Genomic DNA, 20,533 nt, shown 5'->3' with positions numbered 1-20,533 from the left:
GCGCAAAATTTTTTTATTTTGGCTAAAGTCTGTATAGTTAGGTCCTGGATAGTGCCTTTGGGCCCCTAGCTTTAAGGAGTGAGTGGCTTTCATTTCATATACACAAGTTGGAATGCCTTATTCAAACTTGAGTGTGTTTGGAACAAATGGTCCGAGCCCTTGTAAAGGAATCAAAGTGATTGGTTGGTGGATATTTTATCTGTGACCTTGCCATGGGCTGCAGAATGTTCCTTGTGTCTCAAAGATGTCACATGTTCTGCAGAATATTCCTTGTGTCTCAATGATGTCACATGTTCTGCAGAATGTTCCTTGTGTCTCAATGATGTCACATGTTCTGCAGAATGTTCCTTGTATCTCAATGATGTCACATGTTCTGCAGAATGTTCCTTGTGTCTCAATGATGTCACATGTTCTGCAGAATGTTCCTTGTGTCTCAATGATGTCACATATTCTGCAGTATGTTCCTTGTATCTCAATGATGTCCCATGTTCCTAGCAGACTGATATGTTGTCATTTTAAGAATCCAATCAAAACATTGGGTGTGCAAGCGTAAGCAAGAATTACCAATTTACAGTGTTAACCATTTTAATATATATTTTTTAAATAGCCATCTACAGGCCAGCAAGGGAGGATTTCATTGTAAAAGTAAATATTACCTAAGAATCTGTCATTTCTGTAGTATCTATTGGTGCATTTAAAAGCAAGAAAATCCTGTGTTACTCAAACTATGCCAGTAATCCCCAGTTGATATGGAATATCAAATTACACTTTCATTTAATCCACAAACAATTTTCTTTTAGACTTGTTTAATGGAAACCCTTAATTAATTATATGTCTGGAAAGATTTTACTGGCAGAGTAATTCATATGAGGAAATCTGTTATAGGATAAATATGAGCTTTGAAGAGAAATGAATCATGCTCCATTCCAGCCCCTCATCTCAGTATAAGTGGTTATTACTGTACATTTATTCTGGCTACGAGGTGAGCATGGTTCAAGCTAAAACAATATCACTGTTTACCCTAAATCATGTGCCAAGACCATGGATCCCATCAGCGTGTGTGGCCAAATCTGACAGTGTCCTTGTAGCTGGCTGTTTGGATCAAGCAACAGTAACAGCTGCCCGTGTGTATGTGACCATTTCCATGATGAAGGATAATCATGTTTTATACGTTTCCACCTGTATCAAGTAGAAGTAGCAGAGATTGGCATCTTGATACCAATTAATTTGACCAACTCATCCCCATTGTAACATAGAAACATAGAATTTGACGGCAGATAAGAACCACTTGGCCCATCTAGTCTGCCCCATTTTTAAACATATTGTTACTTCAACTCTTATTGATCCTTACTTCTTCTAAAGGATATCGTTATATCTCTCCCATGTTTAAATTGCTCTACTGTCTTAGCCTCTACCCCGTTTTGTGGTGTAGACCTTGCACCATTTTAGTTGTCCTTCTTTGTACAGTCTCTAATGTATTAATAACCTTCTTGAGATATGGCCTCCAGAACTGAACACATTATTCGAGATGAGGACGTACCAATGACCTATACAGTGGTATTATCACTTCTTTCTTTCTACTACTGATTCCTCTCCCTATGCAACCGAGCATCTGACTTGCCTTCCTCATTGCTTTGTTACAATGTTTGCTTGCCTGAAATAGTGACTCCTAGATCCCTTTCCTCTTCAGTAATGACCAGTATAGTGCCATTAATACTATATTTAGCCTTTGGATTGTTGAGACCCAAGTGCATGATCTTACATTTTTTGCCATTAAATTGTAGTTGCCACATTCTTGACCATTCCTCTAGTCTACCTAGATCTTCAATCATTTGTTTTACCCCTCCTGGTGTGTCTACCCTGTTGCATACCTTTGTGTCATCTGCAAAAAGGCATAGTTTCCCTTCAATACCATTTGCAATGTCACAAATAAAGATATTAAAAAGCACTGGTCCAAGTACAGATCCCTGAGGTTCTCCACTGGTAACATTTCCCTCTTGAGACTGCACTCAGTTTACTACAAGTCTCTGTTTCCTATCCTGCAGCCATGATCTTTTCCAATCCCATTCTTTCCAATTTATTTAACAGTCTGCGATGTGGAACAGTGTCAAAAGCCTTATTAAAGTCTAGATAAACTATATCTATGCCCCCCCCCTTATCTGGTATGCAGTCGGGAAGCCGGCGGACGTAATCCTGATGGCTGGCTTCCTGACTGCTTTATCCCGGCGAGGGTTAAATGACCGGCGTTTATATCTAGACGCTGGTCATTTTACCGACGCTGGGAGACCGGCGCCCGGCAACCCGATCGAAGTGATGCCGGGCGCCGCTGCGGGGGTTAGGTTTAGGGCTCCCGGGTGGGATTTAGGGTTAGGCACCCCCCCCGGGAGGATAGGGTTAGGCTAGGGGGAGGGAAGGTTAGGGTTAGGCACCCCCGGTGGGGATTTAGGGTTAGGCACCCCCCTGGGGGACTAAGGAGGTTTAGGCGGCGGGGAAGGGGGGTTAGGTTTAGGCACAGAGGGGGGATTAGGGTTAGTCACTGGGGGGAAGGTTAGGGTTAGGCACCCCTAAGAAGGGTTAGGGTTAGGGGGGGTTTGTAAATACGTACATGGGGACAATCAAGATTTTCACCCATGTCAGGCAGCCGCTGTCGTCCAGGGGTAATTCATACCGGTTCCCTTTATCTATTTCCTTAGTCACCCAGTCAAAAAAGTCAATAAGATTTGTTTGACATGATCTCCCGCCAGTAAATCCATGCTGTTTGGGATCCTGCAAATTGCTGGATTTGATTTGAGATAATCTACAACTCTTTCTTTTAAGAGTGTTTCCATCAATTTCTCTACTACTGATGTAAGGCGCACTGGTCGGTAGTTGTTTGCCTCTTCCTTGCTTCCACTTTTGTGCAGTGGGACGTTTGCTCCTTTCCAGTCCTCTGGAATTACTCCAGTAGCTAGTGACTGGTGGAATAATTGTGTTATTGGTGTTACCAGCACCCCTTTAAGCTCTTTTAGTATCCTTGGATGTATCCCATCTGGCCCCACTGATTTATCCACTTTCAGTTTGAGAGTTCTGTTAGGATCTTCTCCTCTGTAAATGTACTTATTCCTACCTCATTTTTCTGATTACACCTGCAACTTAACCACTGGCAAACGCAGTATTTCTAGAGGGGGGTTTCCAAATGCTTGATTTTAGAGTGAGTGTGGCCAGTCCATGAAGAGGGTAGAATTAGCACTTAACCAGCTTTAATATGTGTCATACAAAGTGTATTGTGTGTCATAATTTCATAATGTACAGGACCAGCGATCATAATAAGCCATTAAATGTGGCAGTAGGGCTATCCTGCCTGAGCTGAATGTTTTTATTTTAGATGTGGGCATCATTCCAGAGTATTAGAGCAAGACCGGGAGCCTGGAGGAGCAGCAGAATAACCTAGCGGTGTCCTGGACATATATGTACATATTGGGCTCTATAGCAGCACATCCCTAACAGTGAATGTTTTCCAGATCTCCTAGTTGATGCACAGGTTATTTAGTACTAACTGATACATGTTAAAAGATCCACAGGTGGTGCTAATTATTTCATTTGTGATAGTGAGAATAACATGCAGCACTTGTAAAATTCTATTATATTACTATTTCTATTGTACTCATGGTGTGGGCTGGGGGGGTTTCCAGGCAGATGGAACCCCCCCCCTGCGTTTGCCTATGTTAACTGTGGCGCCTTGCCCTCTCTCTCAGTAGTGAATACTGAACAAAAATAATTATTAAGATGATCAGCTATTACATTGTCTCCCTCAAAAAGACTCCCTATTTCTGTCTTTAGTCTTTTTATTTCACCTTTTGTTTTTCTTCTTTCGCTTATATACTTAAAAAAACTTTTGCCCCCTTTACCCACTGACTGTGCCATTCTCCTCAGCTTTTGCCTTTGCACATCTGATTACTTTCTTAGCCTCCTTCTGTTTTACAAGATACACCTCTTTGTCTTCATTATTTTGCGTCTGCTTGTACAGGTTGAGTCTCCCATGTCCAAAATGCTTGGGACAGGGGTATTTTGGATAACGGAATATTCCGTATTTTGGAATATTTGCATATCATAATGAAATATCTTGGGAATGGGACCCAAATATACACACAGAATGCATTTATATGTTATATACACCTTATATACACAGCCTGTAGGTTATTTTCTACAATATTTTTAATAATTTGTGCCTTAGACAAAGTTTGTGTACATTGAACCATCAAAAATCAAAGGTTTCATTATCTCAGTCATGCCAAAATTATTCCGTATTTCGGAATATTTGGATATGGGAGACTCAACCTGTATTTCCTAAAGGCCCTCTTCTTTGCATTCTCAATACTTGCTACCTCTTTCCCAAACCACACTGGCTTCCTTTTCCTTGTGGTTTTCTAACCCTTTTGATACAAAGGTCTGTTGCCTTTATTGCACTTTTTAAATTTTCCCTCCTCTCCTGCATTCCTTTCAAGTTCCTCCACCCTGCCAAAGATTCGCTTACACGTCTTCCCATCCCTGCAAAATCAGCCTTCCTAAAATCTAACACCTTTGTTTTTGTATGGGGTGAGTCAGTATCTGTCTTTATTCTGAACCATGCTGCTTGATGATCACTGGATCCCAGGTTTTCACCCACTTTTAAATCAGATATTCTGTCTCCATTTGTAAGTATTAAAGGGGCCTATCCATTAGCAGATGTATTTCTGAGTGATGAAAGACAAAAGATATCCCTTGAAAATTCCGGTGGCTGCGCTGAATGATATCAGTCATGTATATGACCGATTTTGCAAACGATATCGCAAACGACGAATGATATCGCATGACATAACTCAGGGAGTGGCTTTTTTAAAATGATTGTTTGAATATTCATTAAAGAAGGAATTCAGAGTATCGTGGGAGTGGCTTTCTAAAAAAATATCTTTCGTCGTTCGTTGTTTACTGCATATAAACTGCACGATATTGCTAATATCGTACAGCTGTATGCGATAATTGACCAACATGTTGGAGAGATGATAGATGTGATTATCGGCCACAGGAGTGCGCATCTGTCATCGTTCAGGGCCTATCCATTAGCAGATATAATGAACGATTGAACAGTATATTGTTCAATCGTTCATTTTATCTGCTAATGGATAGGCCCCTTAAGTCTAATATTGCGTCTTTCCGAGTGGGCTCCCTCACCAATTGCTGGAGAGAGGCTCCATGCAATGAATTCAGGATGTCCCTACTTCTAATGGAACTTGCCACAGACACCTCCCAGTTTATATCGGGTAGATTAAAAACTCCCATGATTATAACCTCTCCTTTTAATGCCATTTTAGTGATGTCCTGCAGTCATTTATTGTCCAGTTCCTCTTCCTGACCTGGTGGTCTGTAGATCACCCCAATTACAAGAATCACTTTCTCCCTTTTCTATAGTCACCCAAAGGATCTCGTTTTTTTCTTCAATACTATGTATTAACGTAGTATTTATGCTTTCCTTGACATACATTGCTACTCCTCCTATTCTTCCCATTCTGTCCTTCCTAAATAAAGTATAACTCGGTATAGCTATGTCCCAGTCATGTTTTTAATTGCACCCTGATTTCGTAATAGCCACAATATCCAGATCATCCCTTGTCATTATTGCAATTAGTTCAGGGATTTTATTTCCTAAGCTCTTAGCATTTGTACACATTGCTCTTATAGTTTTATTTGTTTGCTTATTTCTCCTGTTCCTAGGTATGTTCATCTCTCTGCTTATGGATATTTGGTTTTGTTCTGAATTATCTTCTGTTGCTGTGGATATGCTTCCTGTTCCATTTGCCAACAGAAATAATACCTCTTTATTGGGGGAGATTTCTTTTTTTCTTGTTTGGTTCACTTATCCCCTCTTCTAGTTTAAATAATTCTTGTATATGGACTTGCGTTCTTATGTTATGTTTCAAACACAACAGTAACTGAAAGGATTCTGTTATCTGGAATAACTGATGTATGTTGAAAGGTGGAATGATATAGAAAAGCACAACTGCTGCAGTACCCCTGTTGCTTAGAAATATAGATATTGATGAGCTATTCCATTGTGCGGGTGCCTTATTCTGAATCTCGGCCTCTTTACACACTTTGGTTCAATCTTCGCCATGCAGTAGAATCATCTGAATGCATAGGACCACTGATAATCATCCCCCTTCCCAGCTAGAGGAATTTCCATAAGTGGTCCAATGGAGTCATGAGTGTTATTTATCTTTACACTACAGGTAGACAAGTTGAACTGGTAGCTAATTAACAGTTGGTCCACCCAACAATGGCCTACCTTTGTTGACGTGGCAACGATAACTATATAGTAATCACAGGTTTAAGACTGCTATGCTCAATGCTAGTGATACAATTGAGTGAAACTGAACAAGTTAATTGCCTTTATGTTCAGTACACTCTGGATCCTTCTGCCTATAGTTCAGAATATCTGTGCATGTTGCTTTGGAGCAGATTCCCTTTTTTGGTGTCACAGATTATGGGGCAAGGCTGTAATTGGCGTGTGAGTGGCGGTGCTGCTCAGGACAGAAGGCTGAGAAGGCGGCACTGCCGTTGCCCCATGTAATTAGCCATGCAGAGTGCCATGTGCTACAGTTACAGCTTTAGCTCTCCTAAAGGGGCTTTGACAAATCTGAAATTACTTCCTGACGGACTGGTGACTTTTCTTTTTATTTTGTGATTTATTTTTTTTTCAGAGACCTAAGGGGCAATTCCTTTCATTGTGACTGCAAACTGAAATGGCTGGTGGAGTGGCTGGATAAAACCAACGCGACAGTAGAACAGATTTATTGTGAAAGCCCGCCTGAATATAAAGGACGTAAAATCAACAGCCTGTCCGCCAAAGATTTTGACTGCATAACCACAGGTACATAAGTAATGAAGTTGAGACCTGAGCAAAAGTGTATGGTTAATATACAGGATTCATTCATACTCACCCTCTAGATGTAACTGCAGTATTACATATATAAAACAACATTTGCTACCATATCCTGTAATAACAAGTGTTATGAGCGTTTGAGGCGTAATTTTTATTAATGCGATGACCAAACTCTTATCGTTTTGGGTATTGTTTTAAATGTACACTATAGATGTGCGGCAGTTTTTTTTGGCACCTGATCCATTTGTATTTGATAAATCCTTGTGTACAGTATAAAAACTTTTCCAGGTTTTTTTGTTGTTTTTAGCTGGGTACAGCTATAAATAACCCAACATACCACATCAAAAAAATCAGGACAAAATTGTCCATTCTCCTGATCCTCCCAATTTATGACTGTCTGCTCAACCATGCTCACATCTGTTGATGCCAATCACCAAATTTTGAACCCTAAAAATTGTGACTATGCCATAAAGATCTGCACTTTTGGAAATATTCTTCCCATTTTTCTCTACATAAAAAAAGGAGAACATACAGTATGCCAGTAAATTATGAATTGACATGTTCTTGTTATATAAACATATCCATTATTAGTAGCTTTTCATGCAATCTAATCTTTAAATTGTATGTGTAACAGAATTCGCCATGTATAACTCCCTGCCTTATCAATCTCTGTCGGTGGACACCTTCACCTATATGAATGATGAGTATGTGGTCATCGCTCAACCCTTCACTGGTAAATGTGTCTTCTTGGAATGGGACCATGTGGAGATGTCTTTTAGAAACTACGACAATATAACAGGTAGGCCTTGTGAGTAGTGAGTAATGAATTACATTGGATTTACCAATGTATACTTTTAGCCTAATTAAGATCTCTTTGCACCCTCAGGCACGTCTACAGTGGTCTGTAAACCCATAGTCATTGAGAAGCAGCTCTACGTTATAGTCGCCCAGCTATTTGGTGGTTCTCACATTTACAAAAGAGACATATTTGCCAACAAATTTATCAAAATTCAAGACATCGAGGTAATCAAGATCCGTAAACCCAACGACATCGAGACTTTCAGGATTGATGACAATTGGTATTTTGTGGTTGCTGACAGCTCAAAAGCTGGTTGCACTACAATTTACAAGTGGAATGGTAATGGATTTTATTCCCACCAGTCTGTACACATGTGGTATCGTGATACAGATGTGGAGTACCTTGAGATTGCCAACAAACCACATCTGATTCTATCCAGTAGCTCGCAACGTCCGATTATTTACCAGTGGAACAAGAAGTACAATAATTTTTCTAAGCATGCGGAAATTCCGGATACAGAGGATGTGTATGCCGTTAAACATTTTTCCAACAAGGATGACGTCTATCTTTGCCTAACGCGTTTCATTGGGGATTCCAGAGTTATTAAATGGGAAGGAGGTTCAATGATTTCAGATATCCAAAGGATGCCATCTCGTGGATCGATGGTCTTCCAGCCTTTACAAATTAACAACCACAAATATGCCATCCTGGGGAGTGATTATTCCTTTACCCAGGTGTTTCACTGGGATGTGGATAAGGGAAAGTTTGTTAAATTTCAGGAGTTGAATATCCAAGCACCCAGGTCCTTCACACACGTGTCCATAGACAAACACGACTTCCTGTTTGCTTCAAGTTTTAAGGGAGCTACGCAAATATACGAACATGTTATAATTGACTTGAGCGCATGACCACTGAAATTCTAATGACTGTAAAGAAAATTCTAACCTGGACAGTATGAACAAAATGCATGATAAGTCTTACTCTTACAACCATCTGGATGACTGGCTTCAGAAGTTGGGAGTACCAGAACAGAAGCATTGCTTGTTTCTCATTAATTAATTTGTAATGTATAGTGGTTTTGAGAGTTGTGCTTTTTTTCTAAAAAACAAACAAACAAAAGTCTTGATAGTTGAATGGTCTTTGCATTAACAATTTGTACATATTTGTGTATATTGCATATGTCCATCTGACAAGAGAGATATAAATAATGTTACTTTTCCATTTATTTATTCACCTGACTGAAAGAAAACTGCCAAATAAAATGTTTACATTTTCTGTCTTAGATACATATTCACTAAAGGGATTCTTTTTCTTATATTTTCAGATTATCTAGTTATGATGAGATTAATTTAAAGCAGCAGTCCCATGACTTTTGTTTTCCCCTTCAGGCTTGTGTTAATGGTTTATGATGCTGGACTACCATGGCAACCACAGACACATTATGTAGTGAGCAGAGAGGCTTTGGAATGCCCCCTGAGCTTTATCTTCACTGTGACATTCTCATTCTCCTGCCTCTGCCATCATATGACATGCTGAGAGCTGTGAGCCTGCACAGACTAACCTGTCTGTGTTTGGCAGCCCCGTTCTGTTTGTGCTACAGAGAGATTTGAAAAGGAGATTATTATTTGTTTTAGAACAGCAAGCAAAATTAATATCAGATGCATGATTAAAAGGTACTTAAATTGTGAATTAAAAAAAAATCTTTCATGTGGGATTGCTGCTTTAACGACAAGAAATACAAAGGTCACATGTAATGAATTAACAAACTAGAGGAACATTTTTAAAGACTTACTGTACTATATGAAAAATCAATGAACATGTAAATTTCACATTTATGTATAAAATCTAAGTCTACTTTGTACTTTATTTAATTTTTGTTATTTTGTTTTATATGTTATTATACTGATTTTAGCAAACAATGAATTCCGGCACTGTAAAGCAATGGGCGGGGCTGCGATGACGCAATTTAGCACAAATCGTGTGTTCAGATACCTCCGGACCACCCATTTTCGTCAGATAATTGGGGAGGGTGTGCTGACGAGGGGGGGCAGACTTGACCTCTCTTGCGAAGGGGGCTGGGAGCGGCCATTGCTGGAGAGTCGGCAAGTATGGATTACCCCATTAGAAAAAAAGTCTGAACTTAAGCTACATGGACCATTTATACATAAACAAAGTATATATATTAATGTTTATAGAGAATGAAATGAATATATTTGAATTCATTCCAGGAGTAAAAAATCCATCTGGTGGCAGCAATATCTTACAGATGTGGAATGCAGTAATATATAATCTTCCCTAATGGAGCTTTTAAAGCCATTAGAAGTCACCAAGGAGTTCTCTGTGTGTTATTCCTATATAATAGGTACGTTTTCATAATAAAGTAATGACATCAAAACTCATTCATTATATGCAATGATATCACAGACCACAGTTCCTATTGATATTGTTTGAACAGCTGTTTTTGGGGAATATATCTTGATAAATAGGCCCCAAAATGTGCAGCGAGATTTACATTTGAGTGTGGCGTGTCCACGTTTGTAAAAATAATGCTATCCACTATCCAGTATTTTATAGGCTATATGCAAAAGTAGCCAATATTTACTCTACATGAAAATAAATAAATCTATTCACATCCCTTACATAATCACGTAGCAGGGGCGTTTCAAGAGAGGAGAGGGCCCGTGTGCGATCTCTGTCCAGGACCCCCTCCTCTCTCTCTTCGGTGGCCGGCAATGACGCACCGGTAGACTCTGGGCACTAGAGTGTGCCCAGAGTCTAGATATTCATGCGAGTCCATTTTCCCAATGTTTTCCCTACTACACAAGCACAAAACACCAGGAAAATGGCCACAGCGGCCATTGACCAGGCAGTTTTGACATCGCTGATTCCGGCGCCGATTTGGGACTCCGGTGGCGGAGTAGTAAGCATTAAAAATATGGGTGCAGGGTGTGCTGTGTGGGCCCCCCCTGGACTGACACCCTGCACCCATTATAGAAACGCTCCTGCCACATGGTTTGTTCCAGACAGAAAGTTACTTGCTTTTTTTTGTTTGTTTTGTCCACACCTCAGAATCAACCCCTTAGGGTTATATTTACTAAAGTGTGGGTTTACAAAAGTGGAGATGTTGCCCATAGCAACCAATCAGATTCTACTTATCATTTATCTAGTACCTTCTAGGTGATGATACCTAGACTCTGATTGGTTGCTATGGGCAACACCTCCATTTTTGTAAACTGCACTTTAGTAAATATACCCCTTGGTGTTTCCAAAATACTTCATTGTTCCTGCACAAAAATAGCATTCCGCGCCCTTTCTACTGCACGACAGTTCAGGGGAAAACCGATGAGTCAGTGGTGAATGCCATCAGTATACTTAGCAATTATGGTGTCATAGTAGTGCTGCCATGCTTATGAAACCCTGCAATTTTGATGCCCTTAATATAATAATAGTCACCCTGATCTGGTTTCAGATGCATCTGGTTGTGTTTAGCAAAATGTGGTTATATAAGTCTACAAATGCAAGTCATACAATGTTAATTATGCTAAGTACTGTAGTAAAACCTATCTTTTAACTTTTGAAAGACATTTCTTGTATCACACCTATTATACAGTCAATTATTTTGCTACATTCAGCTTGGTATAGTAACATACTGTAGAGAAGTGTCTGGACAAACAGATACCGGGGCTGAATCAGGAGCGTCCAGTGGGGAATTTCCCATTAAATACATGCCCATGGACGGCACTTGGACACGTTTCATTACTGTCAGTCCGTAATTAACAGTAACTACAAAATATTACCACTCTCACATACTGTGCACCAGGGGCGTATCTATAATGGGTGCAGGGTGTGCACACGGACCCCTGGGTCCAGTGGGGGCCCCCACGCACACCCTGCACCCATATTATCTAATACTTACCTCTCCGAGGTCCTGCGTGGGGTGTCTCAGCCCTGCACAAAACACCAGAAAGTGGGCGCCGCGGCCATTTTTCCAGCGTTTTGCGAATGCGCAGTGAGGAAATCGCCGGGAAAATGGCGGCTGCACCATTTCCTCGGCTACCTGCGCATGCGTAGTAGACTCTGGGCACACTCTAGTGTTCCAAATGACCAAACAATATATTGTGCGTCATTCATTCGCATCATCATTAACTATATGTTAACGTATCGCCCGGTCGCCCGTTAGTGCGTAGACACTGCACGATTGATTTGCTGTAAATCGCTGACGAGATTGTCAGATTGAGCTGCATGTAGGAGCGACCTGAAGATGCGAGGGACAATGCCGCAGGAGCGCGCGCAGTGCGTACACACTTGACAATTTGAACGATTTGTCGCTCTGATCCCTAGGAATCGGGCAAATCATTAAAAATATCGCAAAGTGTGTACCCAGCTTAAGGCACGATGTGATCCCATTTAGTCCTATTACACATACTGGGGAAAAATGGGGCCAAGAAGAGGGCGCTAGGAGCCACATGCTGTCGCCGAGGTGTATCTGTGTGCTTTAATGCCAGAGCTGATTTTTGGACCTGGGCAAGCAAAAGTAGAGTGACTTTGGGGGAGATGTATCAAATCTTGGAGAGAGATAAAGTGGATGTACCAACCAATCAACAACTGTCATTTTTCAAACACAGCCTGTAACATGACAGTTAGGAGCTGATTGGTTGGTACTTTATCTCTCTCCAAGCTTTTGATACATATCACCTTGAGTTCCTTACAGAACTCAACCACTATCGAGATTCTGGAAGTGGATGAAAGGTTGGCGGCTGGTGACAGAAGTGTGATAAGCATTGCTAAGGGGAGCACACCAGACCTGCTACTACAAAAGGGTTCTTGTATTAGGTATCCGTAAACCTCCATCATTATATCTGAAGGTCCATATGTAGATACAATCAGGTAATTCTCCACCTTATTACCTGTATCTCCATATTTTGCTGCTTTTTAATATTGAATTTTATCAAATTCATTAATTCTGTGTTATATATATATATATATATATATATATATATATATATTATATACAGTCAGGTGCATAAATATTGGGACATTGACAGAATTGTCATATTTTGGCCTCTATTCACCACCACAATGGCTTTGAAGTGAAACAAACAAGATGTGCTTTAACTGCAGACTTTCAGATTTAATTTGAGGGTAATTACATCCAAATCAGGTGAACGGTGTAGGAATTACAACGGTTTCTATATGTGCCTCCCACTTTTTAAGGGGCCAAAAGTAATGGGACAAACTAAACAATCCTAAATCTAACTTTCACTTTTTAATACTTTGTTGCAAATCCTTTGCAGGCAATTACAGCCTGAAGTCTGGAATGCATAGACATCACCAGACGCTGGGTTTCATCCCTGGTGATGCTCTGCGAGGCCTCTACTGCAAATGTCTTCAGTTCCTGCTTGTTCTTGGGGCATTTTCCCTTCAATTTTGTCTTCAACAAGTGAAATGCATGCTCAATCGGATTCAGGTCAGGGGATTGACTTGGCCATTGCATAACATTCCACTTTTTAGCCTTACAAAACTATTTGGTTGCTTTTGCAGTATGCTTCGGGTCATTGTCCATCTGCACTGTGAAGCGCCGTCCAATGAGTTCTGAAGCATTTGACTGAATATGAGCATATAATATTGCCCAAAACACTTCAGAATTCATTCTGCTGCTATTGTCAGCAGTCACATCATCAATAAATACAAGGGAACCAGTTCAATTGGCAGCCCATAAATATTGGGACATTGACAGAATTTTCAGATTTTGGCCTCTATTCACCACCACAATGGCTTTAAAATGAAACAAGCAAGATGTGCTTTAACTCCAGACTTTCACATTTAATTTGAGGGTAATTACATCCAAATCGGGTGAACGGTGTAGGAATTACAACAGTTTCAATATGTGCCTCCCACTTTTTAAGGGGCCAAAAGTAATGGGACTATCAACTCAAAAGCTATTTCAAGGACAGGTGTGCGCTATTCCCTCGTTATTTCATTATCAATTAAGCAGGTAAAAGGTCTGGAGTTGATTCTAGGTGTGACATTTGCATTTGGAATCAGTTGCTGTCGACTCTCAATATGAGATCCAAAGAGCTGTCACTATCAGTGAAGCAAGCAATCATTAGGCTAAAAAATCAAAACAAACCCATCAGAGAGATAGCACAAACATTAGGTGTGGCCAAATCAACTGTTTGGAACATTCTCAAAAAGAAAGAACGCATCGTAGAGCTCAGCAACACCAAAAGACCAGGAAGACCACGGAAAACAACTGTGGTGGATGACAAAAGAATTATTTCCCTGGTGAAGAAAAACCCCTTCACAACAGTTGGCCAAATCAAGAACACTCTCCAGGAGGTAGGTGTATATGTGTAAATGTCAACAATCAAGAGAAGACTTCACAAGGGTGAATATAGAGGGTTCACCACAAGATGCAAACCATTGGTGAGCCACAAAAACAGGAAGACCAGATTAGAGTTTGCCAAACAACATCTAAAAAAGTCATTACAGTTCTGGAAAAACATCCTATGGACAGATGAGACAAAGATCAACTTGTACCAGAGTGATACGAAGAGAAGAGAAGGAAAGGAACTGCTCATGATCCAAAACATACCACCTCATCAGTGAAGCATGGTGGTGGTAGTGTCATGGCGTGGGCATGTATAGCTGCCAATGGAACTGGTTCCCTTGTATTTATTGATGATGTGACTGCTGACAAAAGCAGCAGAATGAATTCTGAAGTGTTTTGGGCAATATTATATGCTCATATTCAGTCAAATGCTTCAGAACTCATTTGAAGGCGCTTCACAGTGCAGATGGACAATGACCCGAAGCATACTGCAAAAGCAACCAAAGAGTTTTTTAAGGCTAAAAAGTGGAATGTTATGCAATGGCCAAGTCAATCCCCTGACCTGAATCCGATTGAGCATGCATTTCACTTGATGAAGACAAAACTGAAGGGAAAATGCCCCAAGAACATGCAGGAACTGAAGACATTTGCAGTAGAGGCCTGGCAGAGCATCACCAGGGATGAAACCCAGCGTCTGGTTATGTCTATGCGTTCCAGACTTCAGGCTGTAATTGCCTGCAAAGGATTTGCAACAAAGTATTAAAAAGTGAAAGTTAGATTTAGGATTGTTTAGTTTGTCCCATTACTTTTGGCCCCTTAAAAAGTGGGAGGCACATATAGAAACCGTTGTAATTCCTACAACGTTCACCTGATTTGGATGTAGTTATCCTCAAATTAAATCTGAAAGTCTGCAGTTAAAGCACATCTTGTTTATTTCATTTCAAAGCCATTGTGGTGGTGAATAGGGGCCAAAATATGAAAATTCTGTCAATGTCCCAATATTTATGGACCTGACTGTATATATATATATATATATATAATCAATAAATAGTGTGTACTATCTGCACCATGTTTTTATTAGGGGTGTGCACCGGCCACTTTTCGTGTTTTGTGTTTTGGTTTTGGATCTGGATCTTTCTTCGTGTTTTGGATCTGGATTGGTTTTGCCAAAACCACCCTTCCGTGTTTTGGGTTCGGGGTTTTGTGTTTTGGATCTGTATTTTTTTTTAAAAAAAGCATAAAAACAGCTAAAATCACAGAATGTGTTGGTTTTTCTGCTCCTATGCTATTATTAACCTCAATAACCTTAATTTCCACTAATTTCCAGTCTATTCTGAACACCTCACACCTCACAATAGTGATTTTATGTCCAAAAGGTTGCACCGAGGTAGCTGGATGACTATGCTAAGCGACACGAGTGGGCGGCACAAACACGTGACCCATCTAGGAGTGATACTGCAGTGGCAGACAGGATGGCAGTTTGAAAAACTAGGCCCCAAACTGTACATAATGCAATTAAAAAAAAGAGGTGCAAGATGGAATTGTCCTTGTCCCACCCACCCTTATGTTGTATAAACAGGACATGCACACTTTAACAAAGCAATCATTTCAGCGCCAGGGTCTGCCACACGACTGTGGCTGAAATGATTGGTTCGTTTGGGCCCCCACAAAACAAGCTGGCAATTAATCTGTCCCTGCACAAACTGGCTCTACGGTGGCAAGATGTCGTCCTCATCCTCCTCATCCAACGATTCCTCACCCTCTTCAGTGTTGTGTACATCCTCATCCTCACAAAGTATTAACTCGTCCCCACTGGAATCCACCACCACAGGTCCCTCTGTACGTTCTGGAGGCTGGTCTCCCTGGAAGAGTTGATAATTCATTTTGATGAACATCATCTTCTCCACATTTTGTGGAAGCAACCTCCTACGCCTTTCGCTGACAAGGTTCCCGGCTGCACTAAACACTCTTTCGGAGTACACACTGGAGGGGGGCAACTCAGGTAAAATAGAGCCAGTTTGTAAAGGGGCCTCCAAATTGCCTCTTTTTCCTGCCAGTACAGGTATGGACTGTCTGACATGCCTACTTGGATGCTGTCACCGATGTAATCCTCCACCATTCTGTCAATGGTGACAGTATCATATGTAGTGACAGTAGACATGTCAGAAATTGTTGCCAGGTCCTTCAGTCCGGACCAGATGTCCAAACTTGGTCCTCCCTGCCCTGCATCACCGCCAGCGGGTTGCTTAGGATACCTAAGTTTTTTCCTGGCAGCCCCAGTTGCGGGAGAAAATGAAGAAGGAGCTGTTGACGTGTCACGTTCCGCTTCAGCTGACAGTGTGTTCACCAGCAGGTCTTTGCACCTCTGCAGGCTTGTGTCGGTCAGAAAGAGAGACACCACATAGGCTTTAAACCTAGGATCGAGCATGGTGGCCAAAATGTAGTGGTCTGATTTCAACAGATTGACCACCCTGGAATCCTGGCAAAGCGAATGAAGGGCTTCATCCGCAAGTCCCACATGCCGAGCGGATTTGCTCCGTCTTAGCTCCTCCTTCACTTTCTCCAGCTGCTTCTGCAAAAGCCTGATGAAGAGAATGACCTGACTCAAGCTGGCAGTGTCTGAACTGACTTCACGTGTGGCAAGTTCGAAGGGCTGGAGAACCTTGCACAACACGGAAATCATTCTCCATTGCGCTTGAGTCAGGTGCATACCCCCTCCTTTGCCTATGTCATAGGTGGATGTATAGGCTTGAATGGCCTTTTGCTGCTCCTCCATCCTCTGAAGCATATAGAGGGTTGAGTTCCACCGCGTCACAACCTCTTGCTTCAGGTGATGGCGGGGCAGGTTCAAGAGTGTTTGCTGGCGCTCCAGTCTTCGGCACGCAGTCGCTGAATGGCGAAAGTGGCCAGAAATTTTTCGGGCCACCCAAAGCGTCTCCTGCACGCCCCTGTCGCTTTTCAGAAAATTCTGCACCACCAAGTTTATTGTGTGAGCAAAACATGGGACGTGCTGGAATTTGCCCAGATGTAATGCCCGCACAATATTGGTGGCGTTGTCAGATATCACAAATCCCCAGGAGAGTCTAAGTGGGGTAAGCCACTGGGCGATGATTTCCCTCAGTTTCTCTAAGAGGTTGTCGGCGGTGTGCCTCTTACTGAAACCGGTGATACACAGCGTAGCCTGCCTTGGAACGAGCTGGCGTTTCTGAGATGCTGCTACTGGTGACGCTGCTGCTGTTGCTGCGTAAGGTGATACATCTACCCAGTGGGCTGTCGCAGTCATATAATCCTTAGTCTGCCCTGTTCCACTTGTCCACATGTCCGTGGTTAAGTGGACATTGGGTACAACGGCATTTTTCAGGACACTGAGGACACTTTTTCTGACGTTTCTGTACAGTCCCGGTATCGCCTGCCTAGTGAAGTGGAATCTAGACGGGATTTGGAACCGGGGACACACTACCTCCATCAATTGTCTAAATCCCACTGCACTGATGGCGGATACCGGACGCACGTCTAACACCAACATAGCAGTCAAGGCCTCAGTTATACGTTTTGCTTCAGGATGACTGCTGTCGTACTTCATCCTCCTCGCTAAGGACTGTTGGAGGGTCAATTGTTTAGTAAAAGTAGTGGTGTTCCTACTTCCTCTCTGGGATGATGAACGACTCCCAGCAGCAGCAACAGCAGCAGCGGCAGCAGTAGGCGTAGCAATGCAGGATCCTCCGGAGGAATCCCGGATAGGAGATTCAGTCATGCCAGTGACATGGCCTGCAGGACTACTTCTGATCCTGACTAAGGAGGAAATTGACGAGGAGGGAGTTGACGGTGTGGTTTGCAGGCGCTTGGATACAACAGGACAACGGGATTTAGGTGTCCCTGGACTGCTTACGGTCTTAGCCAAAGTTTCTGAACTTGACAGTAACTTATTATGAACGCGCTGCAGGTGCCGTATAAGGGAGGATGTTCCTAGGTGGTTAACGTCCCTACCCCTACTTATTCCACCTTTACATATGGTACATATGGCAAGACAGTTGTTGTCCGGATTTGGATAGAAATATTGCCAGACCAAAGAGGTGGAATGTTTGGTCTTCTGCCCAGGCATGACCGTGATGGGCTTTTTCATCCCACGGACAACAACTGTCTCCCCCGGAGCCTGATTTAAACAAACCACATCACCATCAGAATCCTCCTCGCCAACTTCCTCCTCAGCGCCAGCTACACCAGTATCCTCATCCTGTTGTACTTCAACAGTGACATCTTCAATTTGCATATCAGCAAGTGGACTGTGGGTGCTCCTTTCAGCACTTGCAGGGGGCGTGCAAATGGTGGAAAGAGCCACCTCTTCCCGTCCAGTGCTGGGAAGGTCAGGCATCGCAACCGCCACCACACTTGGACTCTCCTTGGGGGTTTGTGATATCTTCTTAGAACGCACAGTTCTTCGCTGTGCTTTTGCCAGCTTAACTCATTTGATTTTTTTAGTGGGAGGAGGGCTTCCATCGTCATGTGAAGCTGAACCACTAGTCATGAACATAGGGAAAGACCTTAGCCGTTCCTTGCCACTCCGTGTCATAAATGGCATATTGGCAAGTTTACGTTTCTCTTCAGATGATTTAAATGTTTTTTTTAAGGTCATTTTCCTGAACTTTGTCATTTGGGATTGTATGTGGCTTCTACTATGACATTGGGCATCGGCCTTGGCAGACGACGTTGATGGCATGTTATCGTCTATGTCATGACTAGTGGCAGCAGCTTCAGCACTAGGAGGAAGTGGTTCTTGATCTTTCTCTATTTTATTTTTATCGGAGAAAGTTTGGTCCTCCATTTATGTTATATCGACTTGATATATACATGCGGCTAAGGCGCACACAAACACAGAAAATATTTTTTTATTTTTGCTGGAGAGTAGTGCACTTTGTGGGTTACACCACCCTTTAATAAATGAGCCAGCCGGCTCTTTACTTATGGGACACAGGCGCACGCTTGGCACTACTTTGTTGATGCACGTGCGGCTACTGCGCACACAATTCACAAACACAGAAAATATTTTTTTATTTGGTTTGGAGTGTACTTTGGGGGTCACAGCACCCTTTAACGGTCAAGCTAGCCGGCCCTTTACTTATGACACAGGCGCACGCTTGGCACTACTTTGTTGATGCACGTGAGGCTACTGCGCACACAATTCACAAACACAGAAAATATTTTGTTATTTGGTTTGGAGTGTACTTTGGGGGTTACAGCACCCTTTAATGGTCAAGCCAGCCGGCCCTTTACTTATGACACAGGCGCACGCTTGGCACTACTTTGTTGATGCACGTGCGGCTACTGCGCACACAATTCACAAACAGAAAATATTTTGTTATTTGGTTTGGAGTGTACTTTGGGGGTTACAGCACCCTTTAACGGTCAAGCCAGCCAGCCCTTTACTTATGACACAGGCGCACGCTTGGCACTACTTTGTTGATGCACGTGCGGCTACTGCGCACACAATTCACAAACACAGAAAATATTTTGTTATTTGGTTTGGAGTGTACTTTGGGGGTTACAGCACCCTTTAACGGTCAAGCCAGCCAGCCCTTTACTTATGACACAGGCGCACGCTTGGCACTACTTTGTTGATGCACGTGCGGCTACTGCGCACACAATTCACAAACACAGAAGATATTTTGTTATTTGGTTTGGAGTGTACTTTGGGGGTTACAGCACCCTTTAACGGTCAAGCCAGCCGGCCCTTTACTTATGACACAGGCGCACGCTTGGCACTACTTTGTTGATGCACGTGCGGCTACTGCGCACACAATTCACAAACACAGAAAATATTTTTTTATTTGGTTTGGAGTGTACTTTGGGGGTTACAGCACCCTTTAACAGTCAAGCCAGCCGGCCCTTTACTTATGACACAGGCGCACGCTTGGCACTACTTTGTTGATGCACGTGCGGCTACTGCGCACACAATTCACAAACACAGAAAATATTTTGTTATTTGGTTTGGAGTGTACTTTGGGGGTTACAGCACCCTTTAATGGTCAAGCCAGCCGGCCCTTTACTTATGACACAGGCGCACGCTTGGCACTACTTTGTTGATGCACGTGCGGCTACTGCGCACACAATTCACAAACACAGAAAATATTTTTTTATTTGGTTTGGTCTGGAGTGTACTTTGGGGGTTACAGCACCCTTTAACGGTCAAGCCAGCCGGCCCTTTACTTATGACACAGGTGCACGCTTGGCACTACTTTGTTGATGCACGTGCGGCTACTGCGCACACAATTCACAAACACAGAAAAAATATTTTTTTATTGGTTTGGTCTGGAGTGTACTTTGGGGGTTACAGCACCCTTTAACGGTCAAGCCAGCCGGCCCTTTACTTATGACACAGGTGCACGCTTGGCACTACTTTGTTGATGCACGTGCGGCAACTGCGCACACAATTCACAAACACAGAAAAAATATTTTTTTTTATAGCACTTGGGGGGAGCACCCCTGACGGACAGAGCACCCCCTGGAC

General features: G+C 42.3%; 1 protein-coding gene across 2 annotated transcripts in view; it reads left to right on the top strand.

Annotated features, from left to right (window-relative positions):
* The window catches only part of LGI1 (leucine rich glioma inactivated 1), a 61,839-nt gene extending 51,036 nt beyond the window's left edge, over nt 1-10,803 (top strand). For both annotated transcript variants that reach the window (XM_088476909.1, XM_088476908.1), the window contains 3 exons: nt 6,717-6,886; nt 7,533-7,697; nt 7,785-10,803. In XM_088476909.1, the coding sequence (XP_088333035.1) occupies nt 6,717-6,886; nt 7,533-7,697; nt 7,785-8,605 (1,156 nt within the window). In that variant the 3' untranslated portion in view covers nt 8,606-10,803. The remainder of the gene's footprint in view (nt 1-6,716; nt 6,887-7,532; nt 7,698-7,784) is intronic.
* Nucleotides 10,804-20,533: the final 9,730 nt, after the last annotated feature.

Source organism: Taudactylus pleione, unplaced genomic scaffold (genome assembly GCF_031769625.1).
Source record: "Taudactylus pleione unplaced genomic scaffold, aTauple2 ptg000198l, whole genome shotgun sequence".
Lineage (NCBI taxonomy): Eukaryota > Metazoa > Chordata > Amphibia > Anura > Myobatrachidae > Taudactylus > Taudactylus pleione.
This window is presented reverse-complemented; position numbering and strand designations above follow the sequence as displayed.